General features: G+C 37.8%; 1 protein-coding gene across 1 annotated transcript in view; it reads right to left on the bottom strand.

The window, feature by feature from the left end:
* Window positions 1-24,712, bottom strand: part of ADARB2 (adenosine deaminase RNA specific B2 (inactive)) — a 469,731-nt gene extending 445,019 nt beyond the window's left edge. Inside the window, exon 1 of the mRNA XM_006111888.5 lies at window positions 24,242-24,712. Coding sequence (XP_006111950.2) covers window positions 24,242-24,341 — 100 coding nt within the window. The 5' untranslated portion in view covers window positions 24,342-24,712. The remainder of the gene's footprint in view (window positions 1-24,241) is intronic.
* Window positions 24,713-25,305: the final 593 nt, after the last annotated feature.

Here is a 25,305-nt window from a genome sequence, read left to right as displayed (position 1 = left end):
ATGAACATGCTATCTTTTGCCTTATGCAGTTAGGGAATCCCATTGCTCCAAAACAATCCACTATTTCACACACATTGACAAGAATACAGTCCGTCATAGCATGTTATGATTATTGGCCCTGCATGCTTGTATAGCTGCACTGGGCAAATCTGAACCTGGGACTTCAGGATCTTAATGTAGGAACCTCTACAGCTTGAGCTATAAAACTAGCTAGCTCTTAGTTTAGACTGTAGAGCTTACTCATTCCTGCAACAGCTCGCGTGTCCATCAGATTTTTTTGTGTCTGTGCTCTCTCCATATTTAATATCTAGGCTTAATTTATTTGTCAAGCACTCATTTGGGGGGAGAGATATGATGGGGGGAGGATATGTGCTTGCTTCCTTATGACATTATCCTTATAACATTGGCTATATTCTCCTGCTTTTCTTCAGACTGCAAATATTTCCATCTGACTTTGCCAGATTTCTGCATCTTTAAAAAAAAGTCTTTATGCTGTTAATTCAGACTCAACATGCTCATTTCCATACTTTTAAAATGTCATTTCATCTCTTTTGATCCAGTTCCATTTCTTTTCTTTTCCTTTTTTCGTCCTCATCTTTCATACACTTTCTGAATTTGTAAATGAATTTCATTGGTTGATAAAGGATTTGAAACACTTTCAGAAGCTAGTCCTCTGAAACACAGACTAGCAGATTGCTTAATCACATTTCTCACCTAGCACCTGTATAATAAAGGTGATCCATAGGGTGTGAAGCTGAGAAGCTACAAGTGAAGATGAGCTAATGGACCTTGGCCAGGCTTAATTAGAGTTTCCAAGCCAACCCTTTTTTCCTCCTCTGGTCACAAGAGTGTCAGCCTATCAGTTTTATAACAGCTGTCAGCCTTTTCTGACTAGTTTATCTTCATATTTTCTAGTTTGGTGTTGATTCGGTGGTGAGGGGGAGTTATTTCTCAGCAGCAGAGGAGCCCTTTGTTCTACAGGCATTGTAAAGATTAGGCTTTTCTTCTCAAAGGCATAGCCAGCCTCACCTGGAAGAGGCTGAGCTGCTCAAAAATTAGAGTGCAATTCTGAACTTGCTGAGATCCAGACAATTTAAACTCAGCAAATTCTGACTTTTTTTTTAAAGGAGTGCCCCAGATAGCCATCATGCTGATAATGGACTCCCCATCTGCCAACAAGGCTAATATGGGGACGCTTACTTTCCTATTCAGAACTAGTTTATAGCACCTTACCAACTGTGTACAGGCAGTCCCCAGGTTACGTACAAGATACGTTCTTAAGTTGAATTTGTATGTAAGTCGGAACTGGAACATATTGTAGGGGAAACTCTAGCCAAACATTTCTCCAGAGCTCAGTTTTATTCTCCCACACCTCACTTCCTCCGGGGCCTTTTTTCTCAAGCTGAGGTGTCTGCTGAGAAAAGCCGCTCCGTGTCTCCCTGGACTGCTGGGGGGGGGGGTGAGGGGGGACGCTAGCTTCGCGTCTCCCTGGTCTGCTGGGGGGAAGCAGCTAGTGCGGGGTTGCCTCACCCCATTTGTAAGTAGGGATCCGATGTAAGTCGGATCCATGTAACCCAGGGACTGCCTGTATATGTAATTCCCGTTAGGGGCTTCAAACCAGCTGTGCAGCATGTAACTCAAACATATATTAATAATAACTAAAGATTGCTCAGATCAGGATCAGCTGATAAATTACTCCTTGCCTGGGGGATAAAGAGGGTGAGCTTTTAGCTATGTAAAAACTGTAAATATTTTTCTTCAGCTTTTGTTTTCTTTGAGCCAAAAGCATCTTCAGAGGGACATCTGTTTCCTTGCCACAAAAAGAAAAATGTTGGGGTTAGCATTGCCCTTTGCAATTATTCATTTGATTTTGCCCTGAGTAAAATGTTCAAGAACTCTGCCATTTGGGAGGGGGTGAATTCTGCCACTGGCTACAATAGTTAGTTGTTTTCTTCTACCATTTAGTTTGTCTTAGTTTATTATCTTTTCCAGTTAGCTTTGCAAAGTGCCTAAGGGACGAGGCTACTTCACTTTAGTTTGTTGTTATCCTCATCCTTTTTCCCCCGCCTTAAAAGAGGAATATGGAAAAGTTTACTCTGCCTTTCTCCCACACCAAAGAGAAGGATGCAACTTTACAATCAATTCTTGAGTGCTTTACATATACAAACACAGTACTTACAGGAAAGATCTTCGCTATCCATATGTTCATCTTCTTCCCTTTACCTAAACCAGGCGATTACCTCAGCAGCTCAGCTGTGTTATTGAGACATTTCAGCGTGAAATTTGTTTTTCCTCACTGAACTTTAAGCGGAATTTCAAGTGCCAAGTCTCCAAAGCCAAGTGGGGCTATTAAGAGATAATTACTAATTATGCTAATTTGAGAAGTTGTGCTATTTCTTTCTCTGGTCATTTTATCTGCAGCTCTCCTGAGAGAACAGTCCCCATTCAATGTTAATAACCTTTCTTAGCTAAGCGTTCTGTGGAGGACAGTGTGTCCTAAATCTGGGAATATTTCACAGTTAATCGGGCTATGTGACTGTGAATTAGAAAAAGAAGCTAGTTGAATCAATGCTAATGATTCACTATATAATTTTTTGCAGCAGCAGAAATATTTGATTTCTATTAAAATAAAATTATTAACAAAAGATTGCCAATATATAAATTAAGTGAAACACACCTATGTGATTTGAAATATAAAGTGTACCAATAATGCTTCATAGTATTCATTTTCTAATCTTAGTTATTTCTATCAAACACAACAACAAATTAAAACAAAGAGCAGATTTGATTTCCATGTTCCAAATGTTCTCTTAATTTTTGCAATACTAATTCATAGGTATCAAGTACAACTTTCCCTAACTCCATTTTTTAAAAATTCAGTATTTACTTAAATTAAATTGCATAGTATGCAGAGAGGATAGGGAACATTGATGGTTTCATTATCTGGATGATTACCCATCTCTTATGTGGCATTACATAAATACTCCATTATTGATATTGAGGTAGCACCAAGAACCCCCATTGTGCTAGATCTTGTACAGACATACGGCCATAAAATCGTACTTTCCCCAAAGAGTGTATAATCTAGATCTTATTTCACTATTCCACAAACCAGATCATTCCAGTAAATAGTGAAATAATGTCATGCTAGGCTTAATAGCAGATATCTACTATTTCCAAGACACAGTTACTTTCACAAAATATGTTATAGTAAGGGGCCAGTTATTGAAATGCTTGCTCATCCAATTATCACACTCAATGGGACTGCCTGCAGGTATAAAAGCTACTGCTGGGATTGCAGGGTTAGGTTCTAAATTGATAAGAATACCTCAAACACTACAAATAATTGACAGACAATGTTAACATCTAAAAGCATGTGAGCTAAATTGAAACATATATATGTGTACTTGCAGCCAGTTGACGGCAAAACATGGCATACATATCCAGCCTATAAAGAACTACATCTATATATTTTTTAAGTAAAAATAAATAAACTCAAGACACTGTAAATTAGTTTGGTTTTTAATAATGTTTTTGATAATGCATAAAATTTGGTATTGGTCATGGGTTTTTAGCAAGCTTGAATAAGACTCTTCTCTGCTACTGCACTTTAAATTAAACAGTGATCAAATTATTTATATACAATGTCTGTGGTTTCCATTAAAATTTCACATTTCCTTAGAGCTACTGCTACCACAATTGCACTCATGACAGAAACTGTAGGATTGCAGTGGGTGATATTTGCTGCGGAATGCCAACTTGGTAAAGAACAACTTCTGCATCATGTCCTCAGAAAAAGAAATACAGGAAAAAAATACTCTCTCCCTTCCTGCCTCCTTCCCGAAATGGCTCTTCCTATGTTGATGGTCTGTAGGCAGCTTGATTTTTCCCTTTAACATAAATAGCACTTGCCACCCATCATTTTCCTGATTCAGAATTTCTGTAGAAAACAACCAATGGCAACAACAACAACAGCAGGAAGCCCATAAGATCGTGCAGTTTGCAGATAAATTAGGCCCTAACGTTAGAGACAATCTTTGTAAAAAGGGACATGTAACTTTCAATCCAAACATCACCAGAGTATGAATTCCCTGCAATCTTCTTTGCCTATGTAACTTCCTTTTCTGACACACCTGGATCCTTTCAGCTGATTTTTTCTTTATCCTACTATAGGCATGTACTGCATCAGCAAAATAAAAAATTGAAAGAAAAATTGAAGAAATCATGTTTCTAGCTGAAGGAGTTGTAATCTTAACCTTTAAAAGATAATGAACCAGAACCATATTATGTTCTGCTCTCTTTACACCACTAGGTGGTGCAAAATGTGAACTAACTACTTAACTATCTAGTTGGAAATAACCCTAGCCTAGGACAATAGTTTTCAACATTTTTTTCATTTGTGGACCCCTAAAAATTTTGAATGGAGGAGAAGACCTCTTTGGAAATCTTAGAAACAGTTTGTGGACCTTCAGGTTGGAAACTATTGTTATATGGTAACAACACCCATCTTTAGAAGACCCCTTAGGCACAGTCTGCAGAGCCCCAAGGGGTTGAAAATCACTGCCTTGGTAGATGTGGGAGTAGAGCTAGTACAGATGACTATTAAACCTCCGTCCACACAGTCCCAACATTTAGGGGCCATTGCCAGCTGGAAAAAATTAGAGCAACTGCTAGACTGCTCTAATTACCTGTGCAGAAATTCTTAGGGTTGTAACTGGCTTCCAGCGATAGTTGGCTTTTCGTGCAGTGCTCAGTGGGAACTGAGTGATGTAGAATCTAGCACAATATCTTGTGTTCTTTTCCTGGACAAATGTGTAGCCTTTTCTTTCTCTTTTGCATCCACAATCTTTATAGAGAGACTGTGGGATCATTGCTTCAGCCAACTTCTACACATGTAGTGCATGATGGGCAGGCCCTTCAATGTTATGGAAAGAGGGGACTATCAGGTCAGTATTTGAACAATATTGTAAAATAGGGTAGTTATGAAACTCTGTCTTATTCAAATATGCCTGGATGCCTAAACTGGGGTAGCCGAGTTAGTCTGTTACAAAAAAACAAAAACAAAAACAAAAAAACCACCACCACACACCAACAACAAATGGCCTGGTAGCACTTTATAGACTAACTACATGTTTTGTCAGTTTATAAAGTGCTACCAGACCATTTGTTGTTTTAAACTAGAAGAGTTCAGTGAATTCAGCGAGGATGTGGGAATTCTTTAAATTGATTAAATGAGTCTTAATCCTAATTCACAATAATTATCCAAGGTTTTTGCAAGTATTATGTGGAAATAGAGATTTCACCTGGACATAGGAAATACAGGTCCTAAGAACCGTCTCTGTTGGCTGGAATTAAGTCTTGTTGTGAGGCTATGTTGCTGTTTTGCCATTTTTTCTCAAAAAGAAGAGGACTTGTGTATATACGTGATGAACTTGGATCGGGGGGCTACTCACAGATCTCGCCCACCTCTAGGCATCTAGTGTCATTGGGGAATGTCTCCTCTTTCCCACAACTAGTATCCCTGAAACTTTGTGAGTGTCATCTTCTTGGGTGAGAATGCGGTCAGCTACTCCATTCCCCTGACTTGCCTCTTTAAAATCCCCAGTTCATTAGAGTAACGTGCAGTCCTGGCACATGGCAGACCTGCTCCCACCTCCCTTGCTGGATAAGGGTCAGCTGAAGCAAGGAAACCAGGCTGTCTCTGTGAACACAACTGCAAACAGTAATAGAGAATATTGCAGAAGATTTTTATTGGCTCAGATGGTATGAAAAACAAAGCAGGTATTATTTCAAAACAATTCAGATGGCTGCTGGCTGGCAGCATCACAATGCTATCAATGGCTTTTCTATTTGTACTTAAGAATTATGTATGAAAAAGTCTGACTGTTGCATGTTTGACCTGGGTCATGTTGAAATGAAGGACTGGGTCCCTTCAACTGGCAAATTCATGAGGATATTCATTTCTGGAGTGAGTAAACAATAATTGCGACAGACATTTTGGGACACTAGGTTATGGCTGGTCCCTTTTGCAGGAATATATCTACCAGGAGCAGAATGAAACTGACTCATTCAGTATAAGGGACAGGCAAATAAATATTTTTCTACCATTATTCCATTTGTTTTCTGCATCTCAACGTAATTTACCTTGCATGCTTCCCTTTCTGAGCTGGAAAAGATGAGAAGGAAGAGTATCCAGTCCCACTGCTTTCACTGATAGCACGCAATGGCAACCAGCAGTTTTCAATGCCCAGCCTTTATATTGTGATTGTTCCAAAAAGGCTCTTAATCAAGTTTAACGGAGGAGAGTTCTGTAGGGATGAAATTCATCCCTCACTGAAAAAACTCTGAGTAAATGGGCCTACGTGGAGAACTCTACAGGGAGTAGGGGAAGAACAGGATGTAGCCCTGAATTTGTAAAGCTACAGGACAGTCCTATGGTTACAAATTGCTGCCAGTGGGATGATGGGCTTCCCACCGTGCAGCCTCATATTTAGGGTCAGGGTGGAGCACTCTCTTCCATGGTACAAAGGCATGAGTCCCCCATTGCCTTACTTCTGTCCTGCCTTTTCCCACCTTCTTGTCACACTAGGAGACAATGTGGATTGCGACCTTTTTCCAGAAGAGGGAATGTAAATGAAGCACTCATTAGCATTTCTCATGCTCTCATTTGCATATCCTCTTTTGATGCTTTTTGCAGAAGAGGTGTTTTGAGCAAAAAAGCCCCATGTAAACAGGGATTTTTTGCGCAAAACCCTCTTTTGCACAAGAGCCTGTAAACCTCATTTTTTGAGAACTAAGGGTTCTTGCACAAAAGGTCTTTTTTGCACAAAAATGCCTGGATGGGGCTGGGAATCAGGGGTTCAGAATGCAGGCTGCCTGGGGGGAGAGAGGAAAACCCCAGCCCTCGGTCACTGCAACAGCTTGGGGTCAGGTGAGAAGTGTCTGTCTATGTTTGCTGCAGCTCTGGTGGTCACTGCTGGGAGACGGGTGCATGTACCCCTCTGGGAGACAGACAGACACACAAATAAACTATGAAATATATAGCAGGTAGCTGACCCCTTCTTCACCCCTTCTCTCCCTCCCCCCCCATGGGGTTATAGCTGTCCTAATTCTCATCTCTGGCCTATTGCTGCTCCCCATTCTAAAGTGTAACTCCCTCCTACCAAACCCCTCTCTCTCCATTTTATGAGAAACAATCAAATTCCAGGCACATCCCATTGTCTTGGCACAACCAACTCTTTCACTTGCTTTAAGTTGTTTAAGTTATGATAAGAGGAAGCTGCATACCAAATTTGGTGGTCCTAGCTCTTACCATTTAGGAGTTCTTAAACAAATGGACTCACAGAAGGATGGATAGACCAACAGAGACACAGATACAGTAAGATCTCATGTTTTTTAAGCCAATTGCATCATTTTTGAAACCTCACTCATGGCATTTGACTCTACACATGTGGTCGCCTGTACCTGCATGGAGCTCCACTAACTCCCATGGGCATCTGTCTGCCCTGAGTTAATTGCAAGATTGGGGTCTCATGATGCAGAAGACTCCACGTCAGGGTGAATTTCATTGTAAGAGAATAAAACCAGCACAATAAAGCATAGACAATATTCCTGAAGAGTATGAGATATGAAGAGATTAACTAACTAACTCCAAGGCTGGCTTTCAATCTTGGCTTGTCGGATAAGGTTAGAAATGGCTTGAGAATTAGGAAAAGTCTGAATTGAAGGTTTGTTAATGAATCTATCATTAACATATCATAGCTACTTGAAGAAATAAAATGCAACAAGAAACAAACTAGGAGATACCGCAAAGCAGCTAGGAGAGAGTCCATACAATGTAAGACAGTGTGAGAATAGTAACACCAGAGGGTGAATATAATCACATGTACTTAAATGGTAAATAATTAAAACCTGATGAGTCAGATTCTTCCCTTGGAATTTGGCTCAATGTAAATTGAAAAGTATGTGCTTGATAGAGCTCCTAGTAAAGCCAATCTCAAAATTCTCATTGAATTCAGCCCCGGTATATGAATATGCATGTAGGTTAATATGAATATTGCTGGGGCACATGCTAGTGTTGTATTAATATGCATGTTACTACAGTGTCTCTGTATAAGAGTTTAAATAGAAATGAAATATAAACATGCATTCATAGCTCTGTAGTTGCACTGGTAACAAAACAGTGTAAAGTAGCAGCATTTTAACATGCCTATTTCTTTTAAATCCGATACTGTGCTGCTACTGATATGTATCAACAAGGCAATTAATAGATGAGGGGTCTAGACTGATAACTTCTTGTGTATTATGCAAGTGTATTTTTAAACTCCTTGGGATGTTATGTTCTAACAATACACTTCTGAGATGGAATAAAGACTTTTCTTGAGTGTGCAATTCTAACTTCCATTTTCTTTCAGAAACTCTGGCAGCGACCCATTATTTATAATGGCAGTTTATGTGACACTAATTATAGAAGTATTGCAACTGAAGTCAATTTGCATTTGAAAACAATATGACTACCCCTATGAGCGTGACCTATAGGACAAAATTCCTAATCAGAATAGAGCCCGATCGTATTCACATTGCAAAACGCCTACTAATTTTAAAAAGATCAGTATTAGACTCCTGGTCTCTTTGGCTCAGTACTACCATTTTTTTGTTTCTGATCAATTTTAAAATAATTAAAGTTGTGCTTTTATTTCAATCTGCATTTTCCCATAGACCATAATGTGTATGTTATCAATTGCATTAGCTATTTATTTTTGAATCAATGTGTTGTAATATGCAGACTGCACAAGCATGTATATATAACGCAACATGTAACTTGTGCAAAATATAAAGTAAAATTTTCTACTGGTTCTTCCCACATTTTAAGAAAAAAAATGCAAAATAAAAAAAAATCACTTTAGAAACACTGTTGCATACTATTAATGTTATTTTATAATATACCGCTTAGGCAGCATTTATTTGTGAGGTTCATTGCTTGCCTTAAAAGATTTGCATTTGTTCAAAGCATGAACTTATTCTAGGTTTAAAGTGATAACAGCAAACAAATGTAAAAACATAATGAAATCACCTCAAAATCTGCTTACATTCTCACTCTTTATACTAACCCCTGTCATAAAAAATAATCCACAAAATTTCACTGAGATTACTCCATCAAATCCCATGTCCATCAAATCCTAAAACATACTCCACCTTCTAGAGAAACTATCATAATAATTGTCTGGGCTCTTATCTGATGAATATGCATTAAAGCAGTAGAAAAAAAATTAATTTAATCTACATTATTAGGGAAAGTTTCTGAAACAAGCTGTTGTGCAGAAATTCATGTAATATTCTAGTCAATATTCGCCACAAAGGAGCTGTCCCTTGGAACAGAATTGATTGAAGACGGCTTCCTATATTCAGTCAGTGCGCCATAATATTATTAACTTTACAGTATGTTTCTGTGTACAGATTGGGTGACTATGTGCATGTCCGACTGCATGCATAACAATATATTGTGTAATATGTCTGTCTGCCTGTATTTGTATGAATACACAAAACACATTGAAGATTATTGAAAAAGCTCTTTTTAACCTTATGCAATTAATCATCATAATCTGTCTCACAATGTACCACACTATACTAGAGTAAAATACTGCACAGGTGAATAGGTGTGCCACCCAGCACAGGCAATATTAAAGTAATGATGCAAACCACTAACATAGTGGCCTCAAGTCAAACTTGATGAACAATCCCTGTAGTGTCTCACAATTGATGCATATACACAAATATGAAACGGTGTAACACTCATGCAGCACTGAGACTGGGGAGGCAAGGACAGTTTGGAAGAAGGAATGTCAGCCTCTTGACTTTCAGTATGTTTGCTTTTATTGGCTACTGTTTCAGCCTCAGTACTGCAGAAACATACTTAACAAGTTATTCACTTTTGTTATGATAAAGAGTAGGTTTTCAGGAAAAAAAAATAATTTTTTCATGAGTGACAGAATATGTGATGAAGCCCTTTAAAACATTATATAGATAAAGTTATAGAGATGACCTTTTTCAAAATATGATTTACTCAAAAAACAATTTCTATGATTTATTATCTATACTGCTTTTGCCAAGAGCGTCCTGGAATCAGGCTCAATCTCCCAGAGGCTACTTCAGCCAGCTCGGGAGATTTTAGGTGCTAACACTCTGGTGCGGCAGTGGAGCTGAGGCAGGCACTCTTACCTGCCTTGGCTCAACACTGCTCCCAGAAGCTAGCAGTGTCCCTTCAGCTCCCTTGGGGGAGGGGAGGGATGTCTCTATGTGCTTCCCCCCTCCCAAGTGTTGACTTTGCAGCTCTCATTGGTCCGGAACTGTGGTCAATGGGAGCTGCAAGGGTGGTACCTGCAGGCAGCGGAGCATGGAGACCCCCTGCTGTCTCCATCTAGGAGCTGCTGCCAGTGGGCTATCTGATCACTTTCAGGAGTCATTTGGAGTAGCAGAGACCCCTGCTCTTCTCCCACACCTTAACCCACTGCCCTAGCCTGGAACCTGTTCTCTCCACCCAGACTTCCTGCATGCTGCTCTCCTTCCTGCACCACAACTGCCTGCCCCGTCTCAGAGCCCACATCGTATATCCAGAGCCTTTCCCGTACACCTCCTCCTTCACTCCAAACCCCTGCCCCAGCCTGGTTGGGGGGGGGGGGGGGGAGAGAAACAGAGAGGGAGGAAGAAGAATGGAGTGAGCAGAGGGCAGGGCCTCAGAGAAGGGCAGAACAGGGGGGTAAGCCTAAGGGATGGGTGAGTCCAAGGTCTTTGGATTTTTCACTTGACAGTTGGCAACCCTAGTACAGGTTCTGATTCAAAATGTTTTTAAGCCCATGCTTAACTTTAAACGTGCACTAAATCCCATTGACTTCAAAGGAAGCTGGAAATGTATGTATGTACTTTGCTGAAGAAGGGTTGAATTTTTGAGAAAACGTTAAAGTGGTTTTCTGAATCAGGGCCATAATGCCTTGGAACAGCTTGGCACTGGCTAAAACAGATAACCGAATCCCTGCCCTGAAGATACTGCCCAATCTAAGGACTCTCAGACGTACTTCCAATATTTGCTTGAATCAGTTTTCTCCATGAGTAAGGATTTGTGTCACTGTATTTGTCCATATTAGTCTGGGATCTGAACCAAGTCTGAGCCTCCCGCTCCCCCCACCAGTCTTCCCTCTAAGCTGCACGGCAGCACAGCTTCACAGGTGATTAATCAGTCTGGCCCAGTCAGAGGCTCAGGGCTCTGTGCAGGGAGCTCACTGACTGGGCAGGGCTGATCTATGTGAAGCTATGCAGCTGTGCAGCTTAGCGGGAACACTGTCCCTCACAGCCACATCTGTCTACATCCATAATTCAGTCCCACTCAGGTCAGCAAGCACCGAGGTCCTCAGACTCTTTGGAGAGAGAAGAGGCTAGCCTTGTCATTTTGCAATATGGACACAGCTCAAGCCACAGACTCAAGTCAGAATGTCTGCATGTTGTAATATGGACACTCTGGCATGGGTGTAAGACCTGGGTCCAGCAACTGTAAGCCTAAGTTTACAGTGCAGTGGGTTCCTTGAGTACTGAGTCCACAAGCATGGTCTCACAGATCTGGGTTTACAATTCAGATTAGAACACCAGGTGGGTTTAACAGAGACACATAAAACTTAAAAAACAACAAATAGTCTAGTAGCACCTTAAAGACTAACAAAAAATGTAGATGGTATGAGCTTTCATGGGCATCATCCACTTCTTCAGATGATCTTCAGAGACAGATAATTTGGTGGAGACTGGTTGAAGAGAAAGACAATAAATTCACACAATTCATGTACCCGGAGGATCACATAGGCTTTGTTTAATAAATATATTGTGATAATAATGGTTTCTTTGGCGCCTTTATAGTCATCCTTCAATATTTTTTCAGTCATTACTGCAAAACACTGTGGCTGTGTCTACACTGATGCGATCTTGCACCAAAGTGGCCGCTCTTGCGCAAAAACTTTCTGCCTGTCTACACTGGCCATGTGTTCTTACTCAAGTAAACTGATGTTCTACTGTATAAAATCAGGGCTTCTTGCACAAGAACTCTGATGCTCCCGCTCAGGAATAAGCCCTCTTGCACAACGGTTCTTGTGCAAGAGTCCAGTATAGACAGGCAACATTAATTTCTTGCACAAGAAATCCCTATGGTTAAAATGGCCATTAGAGCTTTCTTGCGCAAGAGAGCGTCTATACTGGCATGGATGCTCATGCGCAAAAGCACATCTCTTGTGCAAAAGCACATGCCTGTGTAGACACTCTCTTCTGGAAGGGTTTTTGCACAAGAGCTCTTCCACAAAAGAGTTCTTGCGCAAGAAGCTGCCAGTGTAGGTGTAGCCCGAGACAACTTCTGTGATGCCAAATTACAAAAGGCTCAAATCATTGTGCTACACCTTCTTGGGAATTTGGCTAAATAAATGAAGGAAAGGACTTTGTTGGTGACTTTTATTTTGGTGTTTTTTTTGTTCCTAAATAAAATGACTAGTATACATTATAAACTAAGGAGCCACAAATTCTCTGTTCTTTTTTAAAAAAAGACTTTTTACATTTTTTTTTCAAAATGAAAAACATCAGATGCTTGTAATTTTTAAATGCCTTAACCTGTAAAATCAACATGCTTATTCTTTTCAAGTTCTGTTAAAAATTTGTTCTTGATCTCTGAATTACCTGCCATGTTTTAACTCACAGCAATTATTTATGACTAAGAAGTATACCCAGTTTATAATGGAAACTTCTCTTAACTGCAGTAAAGCAGCCTAGTGGATTTTCAGGGAATGGGAACATATACACAGAGTGAATTGCTGGCAAAGAGCAAATGCAGGGATTGTGAAGATTTCTAATTAAATATAAATGTTGCACAAAATTAGATAAACTTGAAAATGATTATATCTTTTAAATTAATCATTTATATCAAGGTTTCAGAAAATCGCTATCAAATTTCTGTTAGTTCTGTATACAGATCCCACTTTTACAGATCCCACTTTTACATCAGAAAAGGGGAAACATGTGTTACACAAATATACTAACCTTACAAAAAAGCTAGTGATATGCTGCTAATATGGTTCCAACAATATTTTCCTCACTCAGCTTCTCAAACCTTTTCCCACGAGAATAGCATCAGTGGGTGAAATTTAACTGTATTGTGGGAGAAATTTAACTATCACAATCAAAAGAGTTACACTAACAGAATACCTTCTGAGGATCTGGCTCCATCCACTGTTTTCCTATTAAAAGAAGTAAATCAAAACACTGGCTAAACACTACCAAAGACAAAGGCAACACTGTTTCACAAAGAAATACAATAGGTCATTTGCTGGCCTTGTTTGTGCTCTGGTTTGTGAATAATGATTATGTACAATGGCACATGCTTCACCTTCCATAATCTGAAATGGCCAGGGATACCATGGGCTATCCACTCCTGGAAAAATGTTCCATAGATTAAATTTGGTGCAACTTGATGAGCTCCAAAGGTGAATAAGGTTTTATTTTATGGAACTGTGTGTTATAAACTTCTGAATTCTAAACCTGACCTTGATCCTGAAGTCCACAGACAAGTCTCTTAATCTGGTTCAGTTTCCTCACTGGTGAATTTTAGGTCCTCTGTCTCTCTAATTGAGAGACTTAATATGATAATTTCAGCATAAGTGTTTTGAATATTCAAAGCATAGATACCTAGTATGTTGATGATGATGATGCATTTTTATTAACACTGATAGTAAGGTTATGTCTATGTTACAGAGGTTTTTTTTGAAAAATGGCTGTTTTTCTGAAAAAAACCCTTACGGAGCGTCCACACGCTGTGTTTTTGCTCAAAAAAATTAAAAAGAACAGAGGAGTTTTTCCAGTGTAGGTATTCCTCATTCTACGAGGAAGAATGCCTTTTTGCCAAAGAGCTCTTTCACAAAAATGTGTGTGTGGATGGGGAAAAAGGGTTTTTTTGCACAAAAAGAGGAAAGAAGATAAAGAACAGGTGCCCTGGTGGCCATTCTGTGCCTAACAATCAGAGCTTACTTTTGAGAGAGCGTCCATGCAAGTCTGGATGCTCTCTTTCTCAAAAGCGCGTCGCTTTTTCAATGTGTTTTTGCGGTGTGGCCGCACTCTTGTGCAAGAAGTTTTTGCACAAGATCTCTTCTAATAAAAGCTTTTTGCGCAAGAAGCCTGCAGTCTAGACGTAGCCTCAGAATCCTTTCTGGCAAGGGTGAGTTAGAATTGCCTGAAGAAAGAAAATAATCTCAGTCAGTCAGGGAAAGCACCCCAACCATTGTTCCAATTTGAGGGTGCAGTTTTTTTTATGAGGCACTCCCAGGAATCCACATAAGAACCTTCTAGCACATCACTGACCAGAACAATATGTTTGAGGTTGATGCCATTGATTCAGAAAATGACATCTGGCTAACAAAATGTGCATGGTCTATAACTCATCTGTAAAAGTCTGTTTTGTCAAAGCCATTATTAGCCCTATTACTCTTGTAAACCACACTTATAAGAGCAAAGAATCATGATTTCTATTTCACTTCTCACTAATAAAAGAAGGTGAAGACCTTAACAAACACAGTTCTCTTTAGTTTTGAGAACAAATTGTCATCCATTGGGAACATGACAAGTTGTTGTTTGACTGCATTTCATCCTCACTGTTTACAATTTGTCCCAGACATGCTTAAATCTACAAAATTTTCATTCTCCTAGCAACAGAATACATAGGAGAGGTATGCTCTTAATATACACTATTGCTAGGACACAAGTTCATGTAAGGAGTTTTGTTTTTGGCTTGTTCTAGGAGAACTGAATATTAGGTATCCCCCTTTTTAGCATGTGCTGGAATACTGGAGAATCTGTTGTATGAGGATTCTTTTTGCTTTTTTTATCATCAAGTGACTAAGCTCATGGCTTTCAGCTGAATACACAAGGTATTTTTTGTGAATACTGCAGTCAATAAAATAAATCTTTGTAGAGTATGGCGGATGCCTATAAAATTGGCCATTTTAAAGAGATCTGGGTGATGGTGAACCAAATAATGTGATTTTTAAAACATCAGACTTTATAGACAAATATATCAAATGCTTTAGAATAATTTAATTCAGCAACATAGATCGATTAATACACTGTATAACAGCAACTTGAGGAAACCTTTGGTCAATAGCATGTGGGAACATTTTCTGCTCACACTGTTCTTTTTAAATTTTTAAAGATATAAACAGCAAGAAAAAGCTGAGCTGCAATTTAATTACTGTCTCTACTGCTTAACAATAGATAGAGAAAATACAGACAGCTGTGATTCCCCCCATCAATTACCATTTGTATAAATTTCAACATCTGAGTAGAAGCGATTGGCAAGGGGAAAGGAAAGAAGGGAGACATTAGCTAAAGGAAAGTTTTTTTTTTTACTTATAAGCTTCCTATACGTATTTTGTGTCATGTATGATAGGATAAATGTAATACAAAACACAAGCTTATGATCTGCTCCTGTTCCCACTGAAGTGTGAATTTTGCCATTTATGCAGCAGAAAAAAAATCAGCAAAAGAAGAGGCTTAAAGTAAACCTTCCCATTTTTAATGGGTTAAGTTAATGTAATTTCTGGTCTATAATATTTGAGTTCATTTTAAGAAAACATGTTTAAATTAACTATCAAGCCTGGCAACCAAATTTTAAAAAACATGTAGCAAAGATATTCATTTAATATACTTATTGATTGCTCTGTTTTTCCCCATTTGTTATTTTCTTTGTATGGTTTTGCATTTTTGTTTTAGCGCCAATATATTTGGAAATATTATATACATGCGTGTCTGTATATATATATACACATATAGTATGTTTCTGTATCTGTGTGTGCGCATTTACATTTTTTATTCGTGTCTATATATACACAATTCTTAAACATATTACAAAACCCAATAATAACCTAAATTTAAATATTTGGACTCTGCTGTGTTTAAGAGATATTTCCTAACACAACCTGGATTTTATGATGTAGCATGTCTAGAGCCGCTGGAGACTATTTACACACCCACACCCACACACACCAGCACAATTGTACTAGTTAGCCTCATTCTGAGTAGGACCTTACTATGAGATTACTATGCAAGTTTTAGTGGCAGCTTCAGGCCTGGTATGAGGGTGATATGTTATTAGTACGGGTGTCAAAGGCATTGAGTGATAATTATTTCTGGTTCATATTTGCCATGGCATTTAACTGACTCCTTCCACAGCCACCATTTACAGAATAAACAGACATTTTGCAGCTTCTAAGAAGAGGGAAGAACCAGGAAATTATTTAAATTTAATTTTGTGTAAATCTCTTTCTATAAGGATGGAGATACAAAGTCTGTCACATTAAACTTTTTTCTCTTATACCTTTGACTCTACATACTGGTGTTTTGTTAACAGGGAGAGGTGACTTCACTAATAATTCTGAGCACACTTTCTCTTAGAGAGAGAAAAGATTTTCTAAAGATGGTAAAGTCACACTTTGTTCTGCAGATTTCAGATTGAAATCTAATTGTGAACCACTGCCGAACCCCGTAAAAGAAAAAGAACCAACAAATTCCTTTCCTGTTGTGACTAACAATATTAATAGATGGCACATATCCAATAATGGCTGCAGTTAAGACTATTTTGGGACACAGTCCTCAGTTCAGTGGGATCTCTTGCATAAATAAGACTATTTAAGGGTCGCAGGACTGATGAACTGATGTAAATAAATTATAAAAGACTTATTATATCTGAGTAATATGATAATACAAATAAATAATGTTAATACAGTCTCGAAGTAATTTCATATCACTGGTACTCTTTTGCTTAAAAATAAATCATTTTCTGTCCACACATGTCACTTTATATTTTTTTATCTATTTTACTGCTGGCACTTTAAATCTACTACAACAGCAAAATAAGACAATAGGATTAACTTTTAACACATCTTCACATATAGGGTGCAGGAAAAATGTGGAAAACCATAGTGCTTTTAGGGGAAATGTAGTAATTTTCTACATACTTTTGAGAAAACAGTGTCAGCTGCAACACTAGAATATAGGAATTGCCATGCTGCATCAGATCTGTGGTACTCCTACAATGAGCAGGACACCAAAACAAAATCCTACTGTTGTATGAATGGGTACTCTCATTGGGTATATCTACACAGCAGGCAGTTATTTTAAAATAATGTCGAAAAACTGTCAAGCTGGAGGACTTCTTACTCCGACTCCTGTAACCCTCATTGTACGAGGAATAAGGGAAATTGGAGGAAGAGTGCTCTATTTCGAAATAAGTGGGATGCTCTCAAGTTCGAAATAAGCTATGCAATTGACGTAGCTCAATTTACATAACTTATTTCGAGTTAAGCCCTGCTGTGTAGTCACACCTATTCTGTCCTCCATTCACGGACGTCAATAGCAAGCTTTCCCCCGATCTCAACTGTACAAGATGAAGCCCACGATCCATGCAGATATGCAGGGCTTGACAAATGGCTGTTTCTACTCGCCCATGGTGAGTAGATTTCAGCCGGTCAGCCCATTCACCGGCGCTGCACGCATGCGCAGCACTGGTCTGGTGCATGCGCGGTGCGGGGCTGGCAAGTAGATCTCACTGCAGTTTGTCAAGCTCTGCAGATATGATTTAAAAAAATCTTACTAAGTTCTGGAAGTCAAAAGTATCTGGAGGCAGTGAGTTCCACAAGTTATTATGTGCTGTATAAAAATAAATATAATTTTGTCTGTTTCAAAGGTGTTGCCTTTCAGTTTCGGTGTTGGATCACAACAACAGGTAAACAGGATCACCTGACATTCCTACCTTACCACCATTCATTAATTGTATACCTTTGTCATCTCCCCTCTCATGTTTCCTCTCTTCAGATGGAAGACTTTCCACAACTTTCTTTATATTGTATGTTTCTAGATCTCCCTATTTCTGTGATATTTTTTGAGACCAAATGACAAGAATTAAACACAGAATTCCAGGTGAGGGAGTACCATTCATCTATATAATGGTACTGTAATATTTTCATTGATATTTTTCATCTTATTCCTTTTGCACCCTAACATTCTGTTTGCATTTCTCTGCACATTCAGCACAAGTTTTCACTGAACTGTTTGTTCACAGAGATGTCCAGTTTTCAGCCTTGAATGGCGATGGTTAATTTAGAGCCCAGAAATACAACTACATACTTCAAATAATGCTTTCTCTAATTGCATGTTAAAAATACAACCTTTAAGAAGAGATATTAAGAAAACTTAAGATGTCACTAAATCACTTGTGTACTAAAGTTACCACGTTTGGTTACTTTATGAATTACTGGGGCTTAGTTGCTATTATGAGTTGATAAGCTGCTTCCATGAGTTAACAAAGTGCTCTTTTGTTAACATTCACAATTACAACATGCTTTTGCAAACTCTCCTAGGTTGTCTGAATTTTAAACAATGCAGCCAACAGGGGGATGAAGATCAGATAGAGAAGAAATGTAAGCACTTTATTTACTATTGAAGCTCATGTAATTTACAGGGAAATCAGGCTGTGATACATAAAAAATGTCAAGTCTATCATGAGCCCGTTTAGACTGATGTATCTGTTGATGCATATCAGCTTTATTGTCTGGATAACTAATAGTTTACAAAGGAAAAACTGTAAACTGCCTGCAAGGTTGTAGAGATAGTTGGCTCTAAATGTAGGAATCAATTTAGGTACATTACTACTCACAAAACCTATAGCACAATGGCCAGGAGGGTTTCCAAGTACTTCAATTAGTGGATATTAGATATTCTAATGTTTCAATTTTTCTTTTACTATCATGTACAGATATAAACTAGTGCAAGTGTTTGTACAGACCTTTAGTGGCTTTGATATTTCATTAGGCAATTTCAACTGACCTTTAATTTTTAGTACAGTGTTTCCCATTTCTATCAGTGGAACTGCGGAAAGGACTGTCATACATGTTTTTAAAACTACATTAATCTCGCTTAACAAACTGGAGTTTGTGAGCCTGGGTGTGTAGAACCATGTGGGAAACATCACCTGCTCAACTCACAAAGAGAAATGACAGCTGTTATGTGACATATAGTCATTTTATGAATTTTGATGCTTTGTGGGTGCCTTTAAGAAATTTTGAATAGCCATAAGAGGAAGCAAAAAAAACCTGAATTATTTTCTACTTATGTGACAAAATGAAGGTATGTATTCACAAGGCGTGCACAGGTATGGTGTGGATATCATACTGATTTACAGGCTAGTTCTTTTTCACCTTTACATAAACATTTAAAGGTAAATCCAAAATATTTGCTCTCTCTGCTAAGGCAAAATGCTCAATTTTATTGTCCCCTCACTTACATGCTGTTGCTAGGAAGAGGCAATTCTGCTATAACTAAATCCTCTGCTATTTAGATATGGACGCGTGAATCCCATATTTTTATTCTAAATTTAAGTTCAGCCATTGTAGCTAATGCCCTTGATGCGATCTCAAATTGCTGTCATTACACGGATCACTAGAAATTGGAGGTAATAGTTAAAAAAGGTTCAAAATTAGATAGATAAAGGCTTAATCAATTTAATTTTATCACCAAATCCAGTCCCTTCCTCTTGAGCTGTCAGAATATGAGATAAGCAGAGCACATCTTGAAGCATGACACAATCCTTTCGTGGAGAAGGAGTTGTGTCCCTGAACCTAACCCAGATGAAACATGCTCATTTATTACTTTGGCATTGCTGGGTGATGAAGAACCAAGCTGACTTCCTTATTTCATTCTTTAATTATTTTTTTTCTGAAATTTCATTTCATCATAATCCTGCCTCTCTCACTCACGCACAATACTTAGTGGGCTTATTTTGCCAACTTTTATTTCTTGCCCCTCGATATCAATAGCAAGCTCAGCTCCCTCTCTTTCTGTTGCCACATTTCACCGTGTGTTTATACCTGATTCGCTCCAGTTTCCTACCATTAAGTTGAATCAATGTCTTTGAATAAATTACATTCAAACAATGAGTACATTTTATAATTTGCCATGTATAAAAAATAATGAAATAATGAAGTAGTGGCACATTGCAACTCAACAAATTCATGTTAAGATTCTAGTGGTTGATTTCCACTGAGATGAGGACAGTTAATGAAAGTTTGGCCTTTTGCAGCATGTTCAGCATGATGCAACTCAATTTATGTAGTCCCTTTTTTAAATCATTTTCATCTAAAAAAACCCTCTTTTTTAAAGTTCTTGTCTTTCCTTTCCTAATTCTGCACAGAATTTATTCAGGGCCCTGAGATGAATTGTGTCAGTAATCTGTTTATAATCTATTACATTTAATACTCATGTGCATATGGGCATGCAAAGTATTTTTTGTTGTTTTACAAGGAGACACACAGTCCACTAAATATTAACGTGGATTTATCCAAATTATTAACCATATTTCTCTAATGTTAGATCACACCATTGACAAATTAAAAAAATGAAATTAATACAGCTACAGGACTGTCATTCATAATTTACAGAAAATTAACGTGCTGATATTTTGGCAAATGTCTGTGTTTATTTTACAACAGCCCCTTGAGAAATTATATTTATTTACCATTAAGAGTTAAATTTGTTATTTCTGAATGACGGTGTAACTGTTCCTATAATAGCTTACAAAATAGCTATGAATATCAAAATATTTTAGCTTTGGAATACACTTTCTGCAAGTAACACGGCTACCCCTCTGATACTTTCTGCAAGTAGTCTAAATCTAAATTAAATGTCTATGTAAATATGCTTGTATTGTGATACGCGCTGCATGGACATATGATTAACCACTAATACTAGGGTTATAACTAAATCCTGAAACTCAATCACTATAAAGATAATACAAATATATAGGAATAACTGAAGAATATATTTGAACACTAAAACCATACAGTACATGGTAGTTACACTCTCCGCTGCCTGATTTACGTACACAAAAATAGTGCTTGTCCCTGTGACAGCGTGTCAATTTCACTATATTTCTCCTAAATAAAGGGAGAAATGTAACTTGTGTGGAATGTAATCTGTTTTTCTCAGGTGCAACTGCCTCTGGGTTAACTCCTAAAAGATAGTGCCAGGATAAATGAAAAATACAGCACAGGATTTGATATCGATACACAGAGGCATTGCATTAAAATTCACATCGATCAGTGTAAAAGAGTGAACAAAAACCTGGAAAGTAAAATTAGAAAGAGAAGAAGAATGGCATCAAATGGGGAGTAATAGTTGCTTCTACTCCAAGGCATGCCTAGGTGTTTTATGAAGTAGCACAACTTACTAACCTGGCATATAAACACATCACAGATGTAGTATACAGCTAATATAATGAATTTATTTCTACAAATGATCTGTTTGCAATATTCCTTGAAGAGTGTGTGTTTTGATATATTTCATCTTCTCACATTGGTTTCTACTAAATTACAATTTAGCACTGGCGTGACTGTCTCTGTGTGCATTTGGGTACGTACATACACACCAATATATGTACACCCACACACAGAAGCACGCGTGCACACATCTTTTTCTTCAGTAATACCTGCCAAAAGTGTACCTGCTGTAGATAGTAAAACACCCACTGGAAAATAATTACATGCACAAACCTTTGGTATAATCCTTTAAAAAGGATTATCCTCTATTGATTAAAATAGATTACATTATGTGTAGTGTCTGCAAAACGTGGGAAACATATTTATGTAAAAGCTCAGTTCTTTTAAGGGGCTTAATAAACATTTTTCTTGTTGAGTGCTGGATGTATCTGATTGATTAAGTAACACCTTTATATCAGAAGTTAACTGATTTTAGTAAAATATATATATATATATATATATATATATATATATATATATATATATATATATATAAAATCAGTTTGGAAATTGGTGTGTCCTAAAAACAGATTTAACAGTTTCAATATTGGGTTTTCCTTAAGTTGTCATCATATATTCATGTCTATATGAATTTTTGTGAGCAAACACTATGAGCCTGTGGAAAGGGAAATTAGAATAGTACCAACACAACCGCTGTTCTTACAATTCACATGGTAACCAGTTAAAATATTTGGAAACTGGTTACAAAGGTACACATTCCAAGGAATCAAAAATTAATTCCTGAAAGTAGTTAATCTACTGTGGGACAAATGAATCAATTCTGTTCAGGAATTCTACCAAATTCTAGTTGTTGATTCTGCACATAGTTATCATTTAGCAAATTTGCTTTCTTAAAAAAAAAGGCCCAACTTTCAGATTATTTCAGTAAAACACAAAGTTTATAAGAAATAGCATCTTATTTATTTTAACAGGTGTAATCTTTCTTCTATAGTTAAATGAACCATTGACTCATTTCTGTAGATCACAGTCTGTGGCCAAATTTTAACTTCCTGACAAGTAGGTTAGCTAAAGCACATATAACTTATTACCAAGTCAGTAGACTTAGGTTTAGGTAAAGACAAAGAGCCTTATGAATTAATAGATTTAATCCACATTAGTTATGCATGGGGGTGGGAACTTTTTCTTGCTTAGTGCTTTAGATAACAGTTCTTTTGTGACACAACATTATGCACAGTTGTAGAAGTCCCTTTGGGATCAGATAATGGAAATATTAGAGATTTGCTAAAATAAGTCAAGGTATATGCAGACTGCTGCTTTTCTATTTCAAGTATGCATTCACATAAGCACGTTTGTTTTACTTATGTTTAGGACACTATCTATTACTAAAGTTTTGAACAAAAAGGTAAAATGTCTGGTAAACATATAATAGTGACAATCTACTTATGTAGACTCCTCCTTTCAGCATTTGGCTAGTTATTGCAAGTCGCCACAGAAAGTCTGTTTTGGAGCCTTTCTAGAAAGTTATCAGGATGCACGCCCAATGACTTTCACATGAAGCAATAATTAAAAGACACATGAATAATTAACATTTAGGGCTTCCAAAATGTTTGATTAATTTCCAGGATCTGAAGAAGAAACAATGTACTCAAAGGCTTTAAAAGAACAGCTTGAGCTGATGAGCTAGCTGACAAACTTATCACAGGCCTCTGTAGCAATGACAATTACAGACTAGGTGGAATTTACAGCTCTGGAAAATCCTTTTGTATTAGCATCTTTACAGTCTAACAGATTGCAGTTGGGCATTTCTGACATTTTGCTTATTAAATGCATTTTAATTTACTTTAAATTACTTACAGTATCTCAACTTTAACCGTTCAGGCACAACACCAGGAATATGGCAGTAGTGTCTTATTCCCTCTATCTGAGAAAACAAGACTGCTTTGGGAAAAGCTTTTATTTAAGACATCCTCACAGTCTATGATGACATTCTGTAGCTTCACTTTTTTTTTTTTTTGATTAGAGTGCTTACTACTTTACCAATTCTGTAATGCAGGTTTGATTAGAGAAGTGGATCAGAATTAATGCATTTACTAACTTTACTAAAGCAAGCCTACGCAAATATTAATAATAAGGCAAAAATAACTGTTTAGAAGTAGCTCCCCCATCAGAAAACTGTTTTTCTTCTTTCTACTGATTTCCAGCTTGTTTCACTAGCAGCAAGATAGTATATCTTCTGTCCTCTTTTACATACTAAATTTGTGCTTCATATGAGAGGTAAAGTGAGACTTATAAGGCAGTTCTTAATTATCATAGGAAGATTATTCTGATAAATAAAAACTGGTTCCATGTTACTGGAAAGCCAGTATCAGTGTTATGAGCAACTCTGAATCTGATGGTAATTTGTATTTGAAAAAGACTGGCAAAAGTCTAGCTTCTTTTTATTTCTTTTTTTAATTCCTAGGACAGCACAAAATATTATTTCATTAGGAATCATGTGATAACATTACGTCTGACAGGGTCAAAGGAAGCACTAGCTGTGAATTGTTGAGTTGTGCTGCAGTACCTGGATAAATAAACTGATTCAGTTGAGTACAAAGACAGAAGGGGGAAAAAACTTCCCTTTTCCTTTAACAAAATAACAGTCCCTATCTTTTTACAGGCATCCCTTTATTTCCAGCAATTGCAAGACTCTTTGTTACAGCCTACATGAAATTGTGGGGTATTTCACAATCCCTGTATCCAGTGTTCTGTGTAAACAGCATCCTGGAGGCTACAAAAGTGCATATATCCAAAATAAATAGACAACAAAAGCAGCAGCAGCTCAGAGAGAGTGATCGAGAGAGCATAGGAAGAGAGGGAATGAAAGAAAAGAAAGGTAGAGGGAAAGCAAAGCTTACCTTTCCTCTTTGATCTCCTTCTCCTCCTCCTTTTGGACTTGCATTTTAGTTGACTACTTGGACCTCCAGATGCTCTGTTGTTCCCCAGAACTGATGTCATAACTGTAGTTCAGTAAACAATAATATAAAGGGCTTTTCTTTCTTGTATGATTTCACCTCTGGGTTTTGCTGTTTTATAGGTCTGTGGATAAGATTCACTCTTCAGTACCGCCTGGTTTTTAATTCTAATTATTCTCTGTCACTTGGTATCAGCTGGGTTAAGTGTCTCTGATCTTCTGAGCTGACATGCTTAACTGCTTGTAGTGAGAACTGTGGAAAGGTACAGACGAAAGCTGCAGAAGAGTCTGGTTGCTCTCACTCAGGCTGCCTTTCTTTATCAGGGCTGTAAATGCACTGCTTCTACTTTTTGCACCTCTGCTAGTTGTTTGGCACCAGCCACTTTGAAGCCAATCATGCAGGGAGCTTGTCTATTTGCTGCTGCAAAGTCTAATTAGATCCAATCACAACTGTCTCCTGGCTCTGACATCAGCACCACCAGCCCTCTCCATCCCCTGTCAGCTTGCAAACTCAGCTCCCATTTGGGCTGACGGATATGCCTTGGACCTGATCGAAAAGAAGGGAGAACTGCACTGTAGGGAATAAAAACATACTGCCAGTTTATCTGGGAAAAGCCTTAGGGGCAGTTTACAAGAAGGGATGCTACAAAAGGGATTGCAAGGCTTATTTATTTATTTTATTTTATTTTAGACCATATGGACACCGACTATTATGCTTCCCAACAGAGTGAAATACTGTGACTCTTTCCCCTAACCACACAATTATTAACTAGTTCATTTATTGCATTGATTATTGCTTCAAAGGGAGGAATATGGGTTAATGTTGAAGAAACTCTGTATCCCCCAATCTTATGCAAGATACCCATTGCGAGTCTAGTAATTAAAAAGGTACATTTGTTTGCTAAATTCAAAATCAAGGGAAATAGTCTCTTTTGCGCATCATTGGGAATTTAGCAAAAGTGTGAGGAGGCTCAGACTGATTTCAAAATAGACATATTATACTGTGCA

Source organism: Pelodiscus sinensis, chromosome 2 (genome assembly GCF_052426305.1).
Source record: "Pelodiscus sinensis isolate ZL-2025 chromosome 2, ASM5242630v1, whole genome shotgun sequence".
NCBI lineage: Eukaryota > Metazoa > Chordata > Testudines > Trionychidae > Pelodiscus > Pelodiscus sinensis.
The sequence above is the reverse complement of the archived record's forward strand: the minus strand, read 5'-3'. Positions and strand labels throughout refer to the sequence as shown.